This window comes from Tyto alba, unplaced genomic scaffold, assembly GCF_018691265.1.
Source record: "Tyto alba isolate M040663 unplaced genomic scaffold, T.alba_DEE_v4.0 Super-Scaffold_12, whole genome shotgun sequence".
Taxonomy (NCBI): domain Eukaryota; kingdom Metazoa; phylum Chordata; class Aves; order Strigiformes; family Tytonidae; genus Tyto; species Tyto alba.
Window position 1 is genome coordinate 4361656 of NW_024881274.1, and position 17842 is coordinate 4379497.

General features: G+C 47.5%; 1 protein-coding gene across 10 annotated transcripts in view; it reads left to right on the forward strand.

Annotated features, from left to right (window-relative positions):
* Positions 1-17842, forward strand: part of FAM117A (family with sequence similarity 117 member A) — a 32918-nt gene that overhangs the window by 10248 nt on the left and 4828 nt on the right. For 4 of the 10 annotated variants that reach the window (XM_042787528.1, XM_042787527.1, XM_042787525.1 and 1 more), the window contains 3 exons: positions 11864-11966; positions 12596-12657; positions 14712-14878. In XM_042787528.1, coding sequence (XP_042643462.1) covers positions 11917-11966; positions 12596-12657; positions 14712-14878 — 279 coding nt within the window. In that variant the 5' untranslated portion in view covers positions 11864-11916. Of the gene's footprint in view, positions 1-1877; positions 1999-11863; positions 11967-12595; positions 12658-12684; positions 14571-14711; positions 14879-17842 lie in introns of those variants that run through there. The other 6 variants (XM_042787524.1, XM_042787529.1, XM_042787531.1 and 3 more) reach the window with 4 other exon arrangements.

Below are 17842 nucleotides of genomic sequence, written 5' to 3' on the forward strand. Positions count from 1 at the left end.
ATGTTGTGATGTCTCTTCAAGAAATTGGGCAACATGGTATAGTTATAAGGGTTAAATGGAAGGTGTGATTAGAAATTATGTGAGGAACAGAAGGTCAGAGGATGGTGAATGGCTGGCTGCTGAGAGCCCTGGGCAGGTGGCAGGACCTTTTCCTCTGAGACTGCAGGGACAAACGGAGCTGAGGCACCTTGGAGGAACCTGATTTTGAAAAAGGCTGCGAGGCCAAGATTCCCAGATGCTTAGTACTGGGGGAAAAAATGCATCTTTAGTACTGATGGCTTCAACTTTGCCTCCCCCAAAATCCTTGGCACCCCAAATCCTGAGCGTTCAGTTTTTCCTGTGGCCCTATCCAGAGCTTTGACTCTGTCATTCCTGCGGCCATCTCCCCCCACAGCCTCCTTTCTGGGCCCACAAACAGGTCTGTGGGTTCAGGTTTTTATCCTCCTTTTAAGTAGCAGTTGATACCTGGCAGATGATGTGACATGGCAGATAGTGGAAGAACAAAAGTTTTTTGGAAACACGAGCTCAGCAAACCTGACTTGAGTCAGAGGCGGTGGGACAGACAGGGAACCGAAGAAGGGTCTGCACCCAGCTGCGGTTGGAGCTGCTGTTCACGAGGGTCAGACCCTGCAAGGAGGCTGGGAAGTGAGTCACGTCCTTGGTACAAAAGTCGGAACGCGAGGAGCGAGGCGCTGTGCCTGATCCTGCCCCCTCCGCGAGGGGCTGCGCCCTCCCGGCTCCGTGGAACCGCATCTGCCAGCCCGGACCTGCGGCTGACAGAGCCGTTCATGTGCTGCGGGACCAGCATGGAAAAAAAAACTTCAATATTTTGATTTCTGTTCTGCTTTTTTTCCAGCTATGAATGTTTTGGGTTTTTGTTTGTTTGTTTTTAAAAAAACATTCAGCCTGGGAAGGGTTGCGGTGAAAGATCTTGAATTTTAGCCGGCTGAGGGGGGTGCACAAAATTGGAAGTTCGCTCAGTGTTAACACTTAGATTAGAGTTTTCCACAACAGGTTTTTCTAGTTTAAAGGCAAACAACTGCGATGTTCGCTTTGCATAGAGCAGAACTCCGGTGAAATGGGGGAAGAATTAAAAAAAAAACCCCAAAAGCTAGTAAAAGCCTCAAACAGCTGGAGGGGGTGTGGGTGGGGGCACCTGAGAGTTTAGTGCTGGAAACCTGCGTTCTAAGCGTGACTATTTTTAAGCTTTTTGCCTTTTTCCGCCTTCCGCCTTCCTGTCTGCGTCCCGCGGAGCCGCCGCTGCGGGGTGTGGGGGACGACGGGACACGGACCCGGCTCGCCGCCTCCCCGGCGTGGGGTGGAGGCCCGGGCCTTGTTTCCCGGTGCCGCCGTGAGGCGGGGGAGCCCCGGGACAGGTTCCGCGCCCCCCCCCCAGCCGCCTCGCCCCAAGGTGAAAGAGAAACCGGGCCCGCCCACGTGACCCGCCGCCGTCACCGCCGGACGCAGAACACAAATACTGCCGGGCGGCTCTGATTCGTCATCGCGGGGAAGGGGGCGGGGCTTTGGGCGAGGCTTGCGATTGGTGCCTCCGCCAGTAGGGTGGGCTTTACGCGCCTGTCGCCTGTTGCGATTTGTTCTGCCGCCGCTACGGGGCGTTGGCTTGAGCATCTCTTTCCTCTTTGATTGGCTCTGGCGCGAGGGATGACGCCTGTTAAGCGTGGCCGCATTTCTGATTGGCCGCCGTCCCACCGCGTGCGGGGAGGAGTTTGCATAGAGCTCTCATTGGCTTGCGTTAATGGAGGCGGATCCCTCGGCGGCGGACAGCCAATGATCGCCGGGCTCCTCCCTCCGGCCCCGCCCCCGCGCCTCTGATAAGCGGCGTTGGCGGCGTGGGGGGGGTTAGTGCGGCGGGCGGGCCGGGCATGGCGGGGGCAGGCGGTGCGTCCTGCTGCCGCGGCGGGGCGGGGGGGCTCCAGCCGCTCCGCGCCACCGTCCCCTTCCAGCTCCAGCAGCGCCGTGGAGACGGGGGCCGGGCAGGTAACGGTGGGAGGAGTTGGGCACCTACACCCCCCCCCCCCGCACCCCGCGGGGCACCGAGGGCGGCGAACGGGCCCGGGGGTGGACTTTGCAATCGGCACCCAGAGCCGGTTCCCAGCGGCACCTCCCCGGGGGGCTGCGGAGCGGCTCCCCTGTAGCTGAGATGGGGCCGAGGCGGAGCCAGGCTCGGCCCCTGCAGCGGGGCTTCCCGGTGCTGTGGGCGCCGACACCTCCCGTCCCTCCCGGGGCCGCGGAGGCAGTGCCGGGAGGCTTCTCCTAATTGATGCTGCGTGGGTGGAAGTGAAAGAGAAGTGAGAACGGAGGGCAGAAGAGAGGAGAAAACAAAACGGGCTGGGGGGAAGGGCATGACACCAAAGACAGGGAGTGAAGGAAAACTCCAAACCGCAGGACGCGGCCCCTAAACAGTCGAGGCATTTAAAATGCTGCCCGTGGGCTGTGATCATACACGCGAGGGGTGAGCTTTGATCTCCGGCCCCGTGGGGTCAACAGATCTGTGCTGGCCTCCTTTGCAGGCAGGACGTATTACTGCTTGCGGTCTCCCGTGACAATGAGTTGCCTATTTGGAGATGGTTTCACCAAAAAAAACGAGCCCTGTGTTTTATGCAGCTGATCTGGTTTGATAAAGAAGCAGTAATTTGATTTGCGCTAATGGCAATTTGCCTCTAATTGCATTACTGAGATTTTTCTGACCGCTTCGGGAATGCTTATTTAAATACAACTTTTTGGTGACCTAATAATAGTCTTTGGCTTTTCTTTATGTACGTATTACTTTTGGCTGTTTGTGGGACTGCTTTTGGATGTTGGGTCCTTGCTTGGCTGTTCATTCTCTCAAGTATTAAAATAGCAATGAAACACTTTTGGGGTTAAATGTAAGATTAAGCAGACTTCTGGAACAGAGAAATATTTGTCAAGCTATGGGCCAGCTGATCTTGGTGGCATCTGCTCCGAGTGCTGGTCTCTTGTTTAATGCAGTGGCTACTTAATCTGCTTTGCAGAGGACAGTGCTGCAGCCCGTCTACAATGAGAATTAATGGCCCTTTCTGAAGTGTCCTGCATTTTACTACTTGAGACTTAAAATAATTCCTGCTGCTGGCAGGTTTGGTATTGATCAGAGAAGCTATTAAAAAGCTTTTTGCTCAATTTACACTTGAAACAAGTTAATGAAATAAATTCTTTTGAATGCTAGTCTCTCCTTACCTCTCAGCAGTGTGCTGAAATTGAGGTGAAGTTGCTGTTAATAGGGCAATTACTCAGTCACTTCAGATGTTACAAAGAAAATAAAGCAAATCTCAAAGAAAGGGAGAGCCAGGCTGCCTGTGATCTCTTGGTTGTGTCAGAGCTCTGTTGTACCTACTCCAAAGCGTGGTGAATACCATGCAGCTTTCTGAGGGCAAAATGGCTAGAGCTCCACTGACATGAACCAGAATTGCTGGTCTTCATTTCTTCCTGGCTCTGTGCCTCACTGTTCAGGCTCTAGGAGCTTGAATTTTTCCTCTTGATCATAGTAATTTCATCCACAGTTTTGAAAGTGTTGAAATTTCCATTGCTCTGCCTCATCACTCTTCATAAGCTTCAGTTTGCTCCCTCTGTGTGTGGGAGCTGTAGCAGTAAACTGGCAGGGTTTAACTGAACATTGGTATCCTGGTGATTCATAATCTAACACTTTTGCTTCTACCTTTTGGGAGGTCAGCATGGAAATCCATTGCTTTATCACATCTTTCCTCATTTGACTCTGCTGACTTTTTCTCTGCTGAATGGCTCTCAAGCTGCGTGGTGGCCGGCTGCTGGGGATCTCTGTGGGTCTGGCTTGGAGGTTTAGAAGAAGAGGTGTGGGGTGATCCAAGGTCTGATCCTGCAGCTGCTTTGATAATAGAGGATCCCATTGAGATGAGGAGCAGCTGCTGAGTCTCTCAAAGGGCTTCTGTTAAAAGGAAGAGCTAGAGCTGGGGCATGCCAGGAAGGAGGCCTAAGAATATTTTAAAAGGAGTTGACTTGCTGTTTAGAAATCCAACGTGTCAGGACTTCTAGTGATGAATCTGATGTGTGTCATTGGGATCAATTTTTTTTTTTTTTTAATTTCTTATCTCTTCAGTGATGTGGCTTTTGTTGGTGAAGATGGTAATGTTAGTGTTTGATCCTCTTCAGGTGCAGGCCAGACCCATCCCTGTTGCATCCATTTATGCCAGGTTAGGTGGCTCGGAGGCGGCTGCTGGGGTAGTCAGAGCTCCACAGGTGTTGTAACGCTGGCAAGGTTATGTGTTCTCTGGGGTGGGATGAGCTTTGAAGATCAAATCCTTTAACGGCAATGCTCATGCTGTTTGTGGCATCAGTTGTTTCCTCCAAAGCCCTCACGGAAGCACGTGCTCATCGGAGAGTTTTCATGCTTGTGTCCAGACTTCAGCCTCCCTGAGACCTATGCCTTTGCACTCAGGAATCCACTGCCTGGGTGTAACCCCAGTCCTCATCCAGCATTGCAGGTCTGAAACCTGATTCTCTCAAGCAGGACGCAGAGAATTCTTCATTCTTCTTTTTCAGTATGACACTAGAAAAAAATAGGATTGTTTAAATTGAAGCCTGAATTTTAACTTGCAGACCCATTGGTGAACATAGCATTTTGTGAACAAGAGTGGGTAAGTAGACTTAGTCATCTGAATTGGTTCAGGCACAGAGAGGGAGAAGATGGAACATGGTGGAAAAGCAAAGTTATGTCATGTTATTACTTGAGCAGGCTCCTTCAGTGCACTCCTTGATAAATGTGTAGGGGGTAAGATGGGATGCATAGCTGCATGGGGAGTTACCTACAAACTGTTTTTTTGAATAGTGTTGAAGTAGATTTCTTGTGAGGAGAAAGTGTAACTGCCTGTGTACCTTCTGAACACTACCTGTTTACCAGTGGCAGTGTGGCATAGGGGAGGAACAACAGTGGGGTGCAGAGGTGCAAGTCTTCACCTGTAAATCTGCATGGTTGATTTGGGGGTTTCACGAATGGCTTTGACAAGACTGGTGTCTTGCACTTAATGTATTTCACATTAGCCCTCTGGGAAACCAAAGATTTATTGATAGTTTCTCTTCACTCAAATTTAGAAAAATTCACCAGTTTTCCCACCACCACCCCTACAACCCCAGAATTACGTGGTGCCTTTTAGCTTTTCAGGAAGTTACTGTTGGCTGAGCTGACTCATCTAGATGGGATTTTGTTGCTTGCCTGCTGAACTTGCCTGTTTTTGAGATGTCCAGTTGTTTTTGCTGTGTGGATCCTGCTAGAGAGACTAAGTGAGCAGACTGCCAAATATCTTTATTTGGTATCTGAATTAAACCCGTGCCTGGTGTATATTATAGAGGCAAACGAGTGGGACACTATTCATAGGCAATACTGTCTGAGTGTATGTTTAGCAAATGAAAATGTTTCTTTAGGAATAAAAATGTATGCTTACCACTTGAAAGTGCTGTGGGATTGCTGCCTACATAGTAGTGATGCAGCAGAGCTGTTAATATCTTTCTCTGCTCCTTTCCTTTGCTGCAAGCATCATGGATGAGTGGGGGAGGTCTCCTCCCCCCCTCCATTTTATTAGTTGAATATCTTAAGTGCTTCAGGCCTTACTGTGTTTGCTTTAGCAGTTGGTATCTGATGGGGTTTTGTGTCCTGAGGGATAGGTATAAAGACTTTTGTACCCAAAATAGTGGTCCAGATGTTTGTGGTGTCTGCTCTTGAATTTTCTTTTATGCTATTTAACACCTGTAGTTTTTCAGGAGGTGCTTAAGCAAATGAACAAGGGACATATAGGTTCATAATATTTATATCCTGTACCCAACTTGAAAGTAAAAAAGTCCATCTTGGAGAAGGAGTATCTCAGCAGAAGTAGCAACTCGGTTCGTATTAACTCTCTGAAGGGGAAGCAAAAACCCTCAAGCAGGGATGCAGAGTACTGTCATGGGAAAACAGCTGCTTTGACAAGCTTTGCATTTCCAAATTGTGGGATTCATCACTATGGAGTAATTCTGTCTTTGCCTTTTGGGTTTTGCTGTGGGTAAGCAGGCTGATAGAATTAAAGGGTTAAGCATAGGTAGGGAGCTGTAATGGGGAGAAACAGTCATGCAGGGACTGGTTGAGGGATGGGAAAATCTTGAAGATGTTCTGCTGTTGTATTAGCCAGGAAGAATCCTGCCTCTGTCCTATGGAATCAAATCAGTCTTTGTGCAAAACACAGCTGAATACAATATGTGGCTCAGGTTTGGAGGCAAAGCATTGCAGGTGGCTTTGTTTAATGTAGAACGAGTTTCTCACACAGTAATTGGAGCCCATTCATGGTATTGCAGTCCTCAGCTGATACAGATCATACCTTCAATCTAAACTTGCTGCTCCCAGTTTGTTAGCCTCTGGATACGGGTGTGGGAAAGGGGAAACAAAGGACACATCTATAACTAATCTTGACTTGTGTTGACATTCTGTGGGTGAAACAAGTTTTTCCCTGCTTTAAAACGCTGGAGATGACATTTAAAAACAAATTTGCAGGGGGAAGGGATGGGACTGTGCAGCCTGTTTGATCTGTCCCTTCTATAGCAGAATGCTCCAGAGGAACTAGGAAGCTCTCAGGTCATTTACCCTGGATGGATTTTTATTTGTCAGTCTTTCTTTCAGCTGGGGCTTAGCTAACACAATTGCATGGACCATAGCAAAGTTTTCAACATTCGTTGGGTGAGTAGAGAACTGAAGGAACCTGGGCACCTGTTTGTGCAGAGAAGAAGCAGTTCTGTTCCAGGTGTGGTAAACGTTTTGCTGTCTGACTGTGTGGTGCAAAAGAAAAAACAAGTACTTGGCCTAACCCTGTGAGAGAAATAATGTCGAGCACCAAAGTGCAATGAGTTCTCTTTATGCAAAGCGTGGATGTTGAAATACAGCATAAATGGCAGTGTTGACTACGCTGAGCTGATCTTGGCACTTCCCTCATGGCTCCTGCAGTTTAAGATGACAATACTGATTTAGTGGGATTCAAAGTTGTACAAGAAGGATCTCCAAGAAAGACCGGTAGTGTTGAGTCTGTAAAAATATTCTCTCTTGGATTGATGTTAAATGGGTCTTTTTGCATTAAAAATTAAGCTTGTGGTGCTGCCATTGAAACCCCGATAATGCAGGGTTGACTGTAAAGGAAATGAGAAAAATATCAAAGAAGGTTGTGTGGTTAGCCCATTCTTTGAAAATAATGGGAGATAATTGTTTCCATGCTTGCCTGGAACCTGCTGCATGACTCTGGGCAAGCTGCTTCTCCTCCTTGTGCCTCAGTTTCTCATAGTTTGTGTGCCATCTTTTGAGGCTGGTAGCGTTCAGAAACAGGAATTATGGAGTTTGTACAGTTCCTGGCATGCTTGAGCCTGAGGCTGCTGTGTACAACTGTTGTATGCATAATGCTGTTACGCTTACACTGTTTAGGCTAGCTGTAACACTGAGTTAATACTGGCTTTAGTATCCTGCTTCCCAGTTAGAAGAGGCAGTAGCAGGGTAATCAGAAGGTATATCAGATGTTGTGATTTTACTTTTTAACTTGCTGACAAGTTGTTTCAGTAGCTTCATGTCGGGCCCTCCAGGCAGATGGCTTAACTGCAGCTAGCCATAAAGATGACTGAGGAGGGCTTGTCAAAGTGTTGATGTGATTTAGGTAGTTATATGTATATAAAGGACAAGAAATCTTCTTTTTCCTTGTTTTCCACCTTGTTTTTAGTTGTAGAAATATCAAGGATGTCTTACTCTGTTTTCATTTTACTTTGTTTTGTCTGTACTGGAAGACTTCCAAGGGCTTGCAAATCAAAGGTTTCTCATCTTAAGAGTGAGAGCCCTGTCTAGATGCTTATCAGGAATTGATTTAAGTAGGGTTAATAAAAAAGGGAAAAAAAAACCCAAACCCACAGCTCTATCTTCATTGCTTGGGTTTTACTCTTCTGATACAGTTGACATGGATGATCCTGGTAGCTCCTTAGTCATCTGTATTCTCCAGGATCAGAGTGAACAAGTCCTAAAGATCTAATGTTTGAACAAGTTTTTGCTTGTTCCTAAACCACTGTTACGGTTCATGAGAGGCTGCCTGCCCATTTGTTTTTTTCCTAGTTCTTAAATTTTGGAGTGTGAAGCCAGTCCAGAAGCACTCCCAGCCTGTATCAGTGGGGAAGAGATGGCCTTGCTTGAAGATCCCACCAAAGTGGTGCCTTCATCAGGCTAGATCTAGGAAGTGTGCACTTCAGCCAAAGGCTTTAAGGATGTTGAAAATCTTCAGATTGTTTTACCATTTGAAAAACAAACTTTGCAAGAATTAATTTAAAGGTGAAGAGTTCAGCTCTCTTTCTCCATCAACTGGGTGTTCAGCTTCAGGCCTTGAGCCGTGTTGGAGGGAGTTGCAGTTTAACAATGTCTGTGTCCAGAAAAAAAAAAAAAAAAAAAACCATAAAAAACCAAACAAACAACAAAAAACCAAACAGCTTGAACTGCTAGTGTCCGTTATTAATTTCCTTCAATGATATCTGCAGATGCTGTGTCCTTTGGGCAGCTCTCTCCAGCTGTACTCTTAACACAGCTTGTAACCAGGGGAGTGATTACAAAGCCTGGAATTTCTTCCCTTGTGCTCTCGGGCCAGTTGTGAAGCCCTTGGGGCCGGTTCAGCAAAGCCTCCGGGGCAAGTCACTGCTGGGTTGTATCAGATGGGAATCCAGCTCCCCAACCTGGTCGTAGGATCCTCTTTGCCCTTGGGTTTTTTGCTTTCTTGATGCCCTCCTCAGTGGGTTGTTCCTTTCTGTGTCTGTCAAGTGCTCAAGCAGAGAAAGGTCCATGTGGGGTTGTATAGAGGGCTGTGCTTTGGGAACAGCAGGTACTTTTTTGGGTGTCTTGGGCTGGGTGCGTACAGTTTGAGCAAGAGTCATGAGGGACAGTGTGGTTTAACCACAGCTTCTGCCTCTTCACCGGAAGGTGCAATGGATTTCAGTGCTCTGAGGGTTTTGCGTTTCTGTATTAGTGTTTACTGAAATGAGCAAAGAGCTATGAAATCCCATCCTGGCATGGGTGTGAATTTCCCTTCAGTTGTAAATTTTCTTTAAAGGCAAAGGGATTATAATTGTAAAATATTGAGAGAAATATGTAGAATACTTCCTTTGCAGAGACTTGAGGTGAAAAGACTTGGTGCCAGAAGTTACTGCTGTGGACGTGTTAACTCTTACACACAACAGCTGCTCCTGTATCATTACCTTTTAATCTGCCTATAAATTCCAGGTTCATTTTCCTCTTTGAAGCTCCATAACATTCAAATTGTTCTTTTTCTCTACCCGTACATATCGATTGCAACTGGTTGTCATAATGCAATGGGGAAGAAGAATGCAGTACTGCTGAACGTAACTGTCCTTTCTTGCTTTTGGGATAAAGTGAGGTTTTTCTTTTCCTAGACAATGCAGACTGTGTTCAGCCTTTAGAGTGATCCTGCTGCTTGTCTTGTACTGGAGATTTTCTCTACAGCCCTGCTTGGCTTAATTTTCTAGTGGGGTTTTTGTGGAGACCCCTCAGATGGTGTGGATTTATAGCCTTGCTTGTCTTTTGGTACCTTGTAAGCATGTTCTGGCAGGCTTTTCTGGATCTCCTACTCTATTTCTGGTTAATGCTTGAGATCTTCTCCTTGTCTCCTCCACTTAAAAAGACCTGTCTGTAGCTGTCTGTGTGGAGAGGATATTCTTTTTCTTTCCAGCTTCCGTGAACTTTAATCCTAGCACCTCGCCCACTCTTGATCTTGCCTTCATTTCTGTCTCGGTAACTAGCCCTGACCATGCTGTGAATTCCTGTGAAATGCTTCTATTTTCTACCACGTTTGCAGATTTCTGTAGTATACTAAGCACGGGATTTAAAAATTTCATTAAGAACAAGTAAAACTGCCTGTTCATCTTCTTTTAGGCTTTCTGGGATTCCCAGAGCAAAAGCATTTATTCCTTGCATAATCCTGCATTGCTTTTAGATCGCGTGATAAAGTCTGCAGCACGCGGTGGTGCCTGGGCTGACTGCGATGGTTGCAAGAATGGTTTCTTAAATCTCCACATTTCTTCTGAATGTGGAGAGCGTGCAGTAAAGGCACAGTGCTGGGAAAAGGCAATTCTTTCCCTATAAAGGTCTTTAGGCTTTGCCGTGTTAAAGGTGGGGTCTGTTAAAAAATAACTGATTCTGTTGCATTTCCTCGGTGTAGCAGTCAGGACACGCAATTTCCTTTATCTCCTCCACCTGGGGAAAAAAAAAAATCAAATAAAAACTGAGGATATATTTCTGAAGCTTGCTTGCTGCTGAGGATTTTTTTGTCCTATTTAGCAATAACCTGCCAGGTAACTTGATTCACCATGCTAAAACTGCAGAGAAATTGTAATGAGATTTAAAGAGGTTATAATGTTGAAGCTTCAGTTTTGATCTTCATTTCACTAACGCTTCTGCTGCTCGTCTCACTGCACTGTAAGTGTCTGGTTAGAGTGGTTTTGGTCCTCAGAGGAGATCAAGTACCATCTTGCAGAGTGAGGTTAGATGAGGTGCAGTTCCCTGACGTGGTTTGTAGATCACTGTTCTTAACATCCTCTGGAAGTCCTGAGCATGTCTCTTGTCCAGTTACAGTTTAAAACCAGAAGGGAGGACACTGGATTTCTTGCTGGTTGCCAGCCTTGCTTCCTGCTCTGTGGGATTGGACCCAGCGAGCTTGGAGTGATGCTATGGCCCAAGACCTGCTCTGCACCAAAACTATTGGCTAGAGCTGTAACTCATGAAGCAGTACAGTCCTTCAGACAAACATGAGGTGTTCTTTTAGTGCTCTGGTGTGGTAGGATAGCTAATTTCCTTTCTGCTGTAGGAGCTCCTGCCCTGGTAATCACCACAGAAATGCCAACACTGTGTCTCTTCTGCTTGTGCCACTTGAACTGTATCCAAGCTGCTGTTGTGCAAAAAAAACCCAACCCCACATAATGTTTTGTATAGAGATTTCCCAGCTAGATTGTCTAGGAAGATGTTAAAGATCAAGGAAGCGGTGCTGGGGTACAGCAGGGGACACTGATACACATCCATCAGCCTGGTTTGGTGTATTTTGTCTGAGATGTTTCTGTGTCACAAGGTCCTGCTGTGGTTTGCCAGGCCCCTGAGAAATTCAACTTGGGCATTTATGTTATCTTACGACCCCATCGCCCAAATCAGGAGCATCATCTGAATAAGATGATATGTTGCAAAGAGTATTAAAAGGTGTAGATGGGCAAAACTGATACAGAACTTAAATAATTAGCAATAATTTCTGTTACACTGGGATGCAAGATATTTGTGTAAGTTGGTTATTGACAGAGTTGCTTAGCTCCCATCTCAGCTAAACTCCTCTGACAAACTCTCTCGAAATCTTAGAACTCTTGCTTGAGCCAGTGAACTGAAAACTGCATCCAAAACTGTTAGGTACGCCATGATATTAGTGAGTGCAGGGAAAGCTTCCCTGCATGGCGAAGCTTCAGCCAGCCTGTCATTCCATGGTTAACTTGAAAGATGATTATATTTAAACATGGACTGTTATTTTATGCTTCATCACTTTAAGCACAGACCTTTGCAGGGGCATATTCCAAAAAGGTCAAGGTCTGAATAGCATGTCCCTGAATTTCTAAACATTCTTCTGATATTAAAGGGTCAGTTTCCCCAGGGTGAAATCTGGAGAGGGAAGGAAGAAAACTTTACAACTCAAAGTAGTAATGGGAACTTTTATTTTTTTGCTTGCCATTGTTTTTTGATTCAGCTGTAAGTATTCTTTATTGAAAAGTGATCCTGGAAATTTAAAAAAGTTTACCGAATACTTTTATTTTCTGTTTTTAGATGCAGAGATTGGCTGGCCTAGGGAGACCGATTAGGAACCTCTGACCTCACTGATGTTTAGGTGGCTGGGAAAGACTGGGGACACTGCAAATCTAGAACTCCAGTACTGCAAACTTTCTAATTTAAACGCATGTGTTGCACCAGTTTCTTAACTTGCGGCTTCACGAAAGCCTTGTGCAGCAATTGGAGGCAGCCAAATGGCTCCTGGAGATACGGTGACGGTTCTGTTATCTGCAGCAGCTTTACTGTCACATGAAAAGTAAAAGCGCCACAACCTGACACTTCTCAGCTGTGGGGCTGGCTTGGACCAGCTCCAGAGCTGGTGGCCAGGTGGCAGCTGTGCAGGCTCGGTGCGGAGGGATGATAATAGCACGGAGCTGTAAACAGGACGCTCCACCCTGCCTCCTCGTGCCCCAAACGCCGCGCTGTGCACGCAGCCTTTGCACCCTGAGGAAGGGCAACCTGCTTCCAGCAGCTCCCTGCCCTGCGTCTCCCAGATGCCCCCTGCCCTTCGGGGCTTCTCCAGGCTTCTCCGTGCTGCTTAACAACAACCCACATTGTTTGGTAGCGGGGTTGTACTTCATGAAAAGAAACGACAGGTCTGGCTGTTCATACATTAACAGCTTTAGATGTTTGTCAGCCATTGTCCACGATTGATGCGGTTGTCACTGTAGGAGGCCAGGTCTCTGCTCTCGGTCATGTCTGTTCTCAAGATTTTGGGTTTTTTTTCAGGCTGGTTTGGACTGTTGCCCTCTGGAAGGTTTGGCGTACGAAGGTGACCCCAGTCGCTCTGGGTGCGATGGTTATATCAAAGGGGGGGCCTCTTGGAGAGCTTTGGGGGGGGGTGCGTGCTGTCAGAGCAGTGTGGGAGAGGGGTGCCCTGTTGCAGGAGAGTTCCGCTCTTCTACCAGCAGCCTAGCAGGGGAGAGCAGCATGAGAGGAAGAGACAGCTGAAGTCATACGTAATGGAGATGCAAGTAACATAGCCTGTGGGGGCAATGAGGCGCTGAAGAGGAAGCTGCAAATACTAATGAGTTTCTAAATTAGAGTTAGTGGTAGCTGTCTTGCTGTTAACTGTTGGGAGCAGGGAGTGTGCCTTGAAACGCCAGCTGGACCCAACACAATAAGCCTTTAATCCAGTGTGGACCTTATGAGGTGTGGCTGTCATGCAAGGACTAATGCTTCTCTTGCCCTCCCATGTGGCTTTTTGTTCCTACCCTTTTCTCACCTAGAACTGGAATTCCACTGCTCGAATGGTATTTTAGCTGATAAAAAGATGTATTTAACAGGCCATGTCCCTGGAACAGTCTCAGCAGTGGGTGCCACAGCACCTTTGTCTACAGAGGTATTTGGCAAACACAACATAGTGTTTAACAGTTTTAATGCTGGGTTTAGTGTGGTTAACTTGCTACCCTCCTGCCATGCCCTCGTTTTGGGGAGGAAAGAGAGAATGTCTGTACACAAAGCACCTGGAGCAGAGAGCTGTGCCTGGCCTTAATATCTTGCCAGGAGGCCACAGGGCTGGTTCTCATGTGCGTGGTAATCTGCATGTCTAATCAAAATGAAATGCAAACAGAACTTTCCTGCTGGCTTGAACTTGCCTCTTTCTTGCTACCTTTTTGGCGAGAACACCTTTTTTCAGCTGCAAGAGTGACGACAGGGCTGCTGTGCTGTGCCGTCTGCCCGTGGGCCAGGCGTTAATCACATCTAGTTTGGAGTGGGCCAGGATGCGATGGAGGAGACGAGGAAGACACAGCAAAGCGTGTGCTGTACATCTCCCCTTGCTGTAGCCTGCCAGGAGACGCTCACTTGGCTCTCCCTCCTGGCGATGGGATTGCGCTGGGGTGCATCACTGCTGACACTAAACCTCAACCGAGTCGTATTTACAACACCTTTCTAGCTACTGCTATGAAAGCAATGTCTGAACAGGCAGTGTGGCCATCTCATAGAAGCTGGGCAGACCCAGAGCTGGATTTTTGCTCAGGCCCTGCCAGTGTTGGGTTATGACAGTGACCAGGTTGCACACCTCCCTTTCTGGTCTGTGCTGAATGAACTCACGTACCTACTAATGCATCAAGTGCTCACATAGTGCTGGAGGATCCAAAACTTTGCAGATGTTCTCTTGGCCACCTTAAAACTGGAAGCGAGCAATAGCATGCTTCCTTGGGGGGAAACTGAGGCATGCAGGCTCCCTTTTCCTGTTGAGTCTTACCATGGGTAGGCGCCTGGGTTTTCCAACTACGCTTTGTGCTCCAGCTAGTAAGAAGTACGGCCTTAGAGACAGCGTAGTGGGTTTTTTCTACAGTGTTCATGCAGAAGCAATGTGGGCATGCCGAGTATTTCACTCGCTTGTGTAGCAGCCCCCTCGACTTCGACTGGAATGTCTAATCAATGACTTCAAGCAGCCACTTAAGGACTGCAATAAAATCTCTGCTTCTAGAGAAGCAATCTCTTGGTGATAAGCGTGAATACGGCGCTCTGCAGCGGAGCGGAGGAGTGAGTAGGAGAGCAGATTGGGCAGTCAAGCTGCCAGCCCTTTCTACTGAAGTGGCGTTTCTGTTGCTGCTTGTTTTCAACAGTTGACCTGGAGCAGCAAAACTGCCCGTGCTGAGGCTGAGCAGCCGCGTGGCCTTGGCAGGGAAGAGCTGCTGCGAGAGTGGGAACTCGCTGGGCACATGCGAAGTGATGGGACTCTGGTTTCCACCAAGTAAATGCGCTTCTCCGAGCTGGATGTGCTAGCTCCCTTCTTGTGATTTTTCGCAACGGACGTGGGCTTGTTAACTGTGATAATTGTTGCTGAATCTTGGCGTTGGAAGTCTAATTTTCTTTTCTTTTCCCCCTTGTCTAGCCAGCGTTCCCTGTGCTGCCGCTGTTGAGAAGACCTGCCGTCCCCGGCAGCCCCGTGTGCGGCGCACCTCTTCGTTAGACACCATCGTGGGCTCGTACCTGTTGGGACAGTGGCCAAGGGATGCTGAAGGAACCTCCACTTCATGCATGAATGACAAAGCTACCCAGGTATAACCGCCTGCAGACTGCCCTTGAGCCTCTGGGCCAGGAGCGGGCTGCAGAACTGAAGCGCGCTGTGTGAACTGGGGGTGAACAGGGAAGGCATTAAATTTCCATCCGTCCAGCTGCAACTTTCTAGGAAGGCTTTTTTTTTTCCCCCTTTTGCTTCTCAGCTTCAATTGATTCCACTTTGGTGCAGAGTTAGAATTTCCTTGGCCTTGTTTGGAGGCAGATGGCCCCTGGCTTTCTTCTCCAGTACTGGCTCAGTGCTACTTTTTTTTTTTCTGGCTTGCAGTTCTGGGCCAAGTCCTTATACAACACTTGCGGGCTGTGTGCCACACGCTGCGAGAAGTCAGGGGTGCTCCTGCAGAAGGGCTCGCTAGCACAAACGGTGCAGCGCTCTACTGTAGAATGGAAAAGCTCCAGACCTTGAGGAACTCTTAGCAACCTGTAAATATTACTGTATGGCAGCAAGTAGTGCTTGCCTATCTGCAGAGGTGAAAGAATTCAGAAGGATAAGAGCATCCGTTTGCTTAAGTCGTTTATTTAGCGCATTCAATCTCTGTTAACTTGCTGTTTGATCTTTGCTATTCAACAATTTATTACTGGGCTGTTTGCAGGAAATTCTCAATTGGATTCCAACTTCCATTGTCCTTTTCCAAAGTATTCCTGCCTGCTTTTGTTTCAGTTCTAGTGCCCAAGAGTGCTGCTGAGGGCAGAGGCCATGCTGGAAAGGAAGGGAAAGAATTTGTGTAACTTTATTTCTGAGTTAGGGAAGCACACTCTTCCTTTTTGCCTTTATCAGCAAGAGTGGGAACACTTAACCCCGGTGTTTTGGGGCTAATTAGTTTTTTCTTGCACGTGGCCCTTTTGGAGAAAGGGTTGGAGGAGAGGAGCACCTCCTTCTTCCTGGAATAGAAGATACCACTGTGTTAATTCAGACTCTGCTGAGCATGGAGCTGATCACTCCTCTCTGCAGTGAATAGGCCACTTGTGCCGTAGTCTTTCATCAGTTATCTGCAAGTGTCTTGCAAATGCTAATTTTACCTTACAACAGGCCTGTGCAGTGAGCAGCAATCTCCACTGCTTCACACACGGACCCCTCTGTGTCAAATGACTTGTCTGTTGAAAGCTGGGAATAAAGTCCTCAGTTCTAGACTGCCCTGTGTATTAACACAATGTTCCTCATCGTAACCTCCAGGACTCAGCATGGAAGGGGTGGCATAGCAGTTACCAAACTTGGGGATTTCTCTGCTAGCCAGTACATGTTTACTTCTCTCCTTATTAAGCTACTGATCAGCTGTTTTGCAGAGCTCTGTAGATTTGCTATCATAAGGTGGTTAAGTGAGAGATACAGCTGCAGGTGCTCAGCGTGGGGGTGAGGATGGCAGCACTATACATGATTGGAGCTTGTGGCTTTATCTTGCTGTGCAAAGCATTTTTTTTCCTCTCCTTTTTCTGAGGAAGCGGTTTTGCCGCAGTTAGTACAAAAGGTTCTGTAATTTCCTTTTGCCTTGACAGTCTGCCTGTGAGAGGTGTGACGCCTATGCTCTCTTCACTTTCAGGCCTTCCTATTGCAAACAGAGTCTCTTCTTCCTTTTTAGGCCCTAGTTTTTTGTGAGCACTGGTGCAGTGCTGAGTGTTCTGGGCATCGCGGCAATAGGCTGTCTCAAACAGGGTTCAGGAGGCTGCCAGTGACTTGAGGAGAATTTCTGTCACGTCCTGCAAAGCAGGACTGTTCTTAGCAGCTGGGGTTCAGCTTCCCACAGACTTGCTTCTTGCAGTAATGTGGGACAGGGCTGTGCTTTTGTCTCTTAGACCTTTGCCTCTTAGCCTTCTCTCTGAGAGATCATCTGGGATATAAAATGACAAAATGTTTTGGGATAATGGCCAAATACCGATGTTTGAGTTGTTTAGGAGAAAATATTTGAGGTAGGAAATGAGATCAGATGTGCCGTGTGCTGAAACTGCAAGGTTGGTCCTTGCTGTAGGATTTCCTATCGCATTAGCTCTGGCATGGTTTGGGGTAGCACGGGGAGGGCTGTGACCAACTGCTCCGAGCTTAGCAAGGCCTCAGAGCAATGGCTCAAGCTGAGCAGATTTCTTCCCTCAAACCAAACTGAACGCTGTAAATTGACCAGAACAACTTCTGTGCCATGATGTCTGCTGCTTACAGGCATTGCAAAATGGAGACCTAGACAGCAAATGGTTTTAGCTGTAGGGAATGGAGCGCGCTCTGCTTAGAGCGGTGTGTGTAAGCAGGAGTTTCATTCAGAGCCTGTTAAGTCAGGAGAGGGTTGGATTTCGGCCTAGAAATCACCTGTATCCCTTTACAGGAGGGAAACCTGGTACCTCTAGGTAACTTGCCTTGTTCCTTTGGTTTAAATAGATTTTAAAACCTGTTTTGAGAGAAGAGGCTTCTGTCATCCCTGTGACTCAACGGGGTTGTTTAAAACAGCTGCTGTTCTTGCAGTAGCCTCTGGGGAGATCAGTTAAGCTGCTTGGAGAGGAACTGTTCTCAGGCCCTTGCACCTTCTGGCAGCCTGTCGCTGAGGATGGAGGAGGGAAGCTTCATCCAAAGCCTCCCACAGAAATGGCAGGCAGCAGTGACACAGGGTGAGCGTTTTGAGAAGCACTCAAAAGCGATGTTGGGGAAAAAATGATGGATGATCTTGAAAATGGTGTGCCTTGGGACTGTTAGGATCCCGGAGTCTCTGCCGAGCGGGCTGAGTTCAGTGGAAGGAAGTTCACACCCTTTGCTGATCAGATTAACAGCCCTTTCTGATTTCCATTGATATTCAGAACGTAGCTGTGGCTTGGAAAACAGCTGTGTAACAGGGTGCTGAGGCTGTTTTTCTCCATGAAGCGAGTCAGCTGAGAACTGCCAGCCCTGCAGACGGAGGGACGTGAGCTGGAGAGGCAGCTGGCTTTTCCAGCGCTCCAGCAGCAGTCGGTCTGCAGGCCAAACTCTGG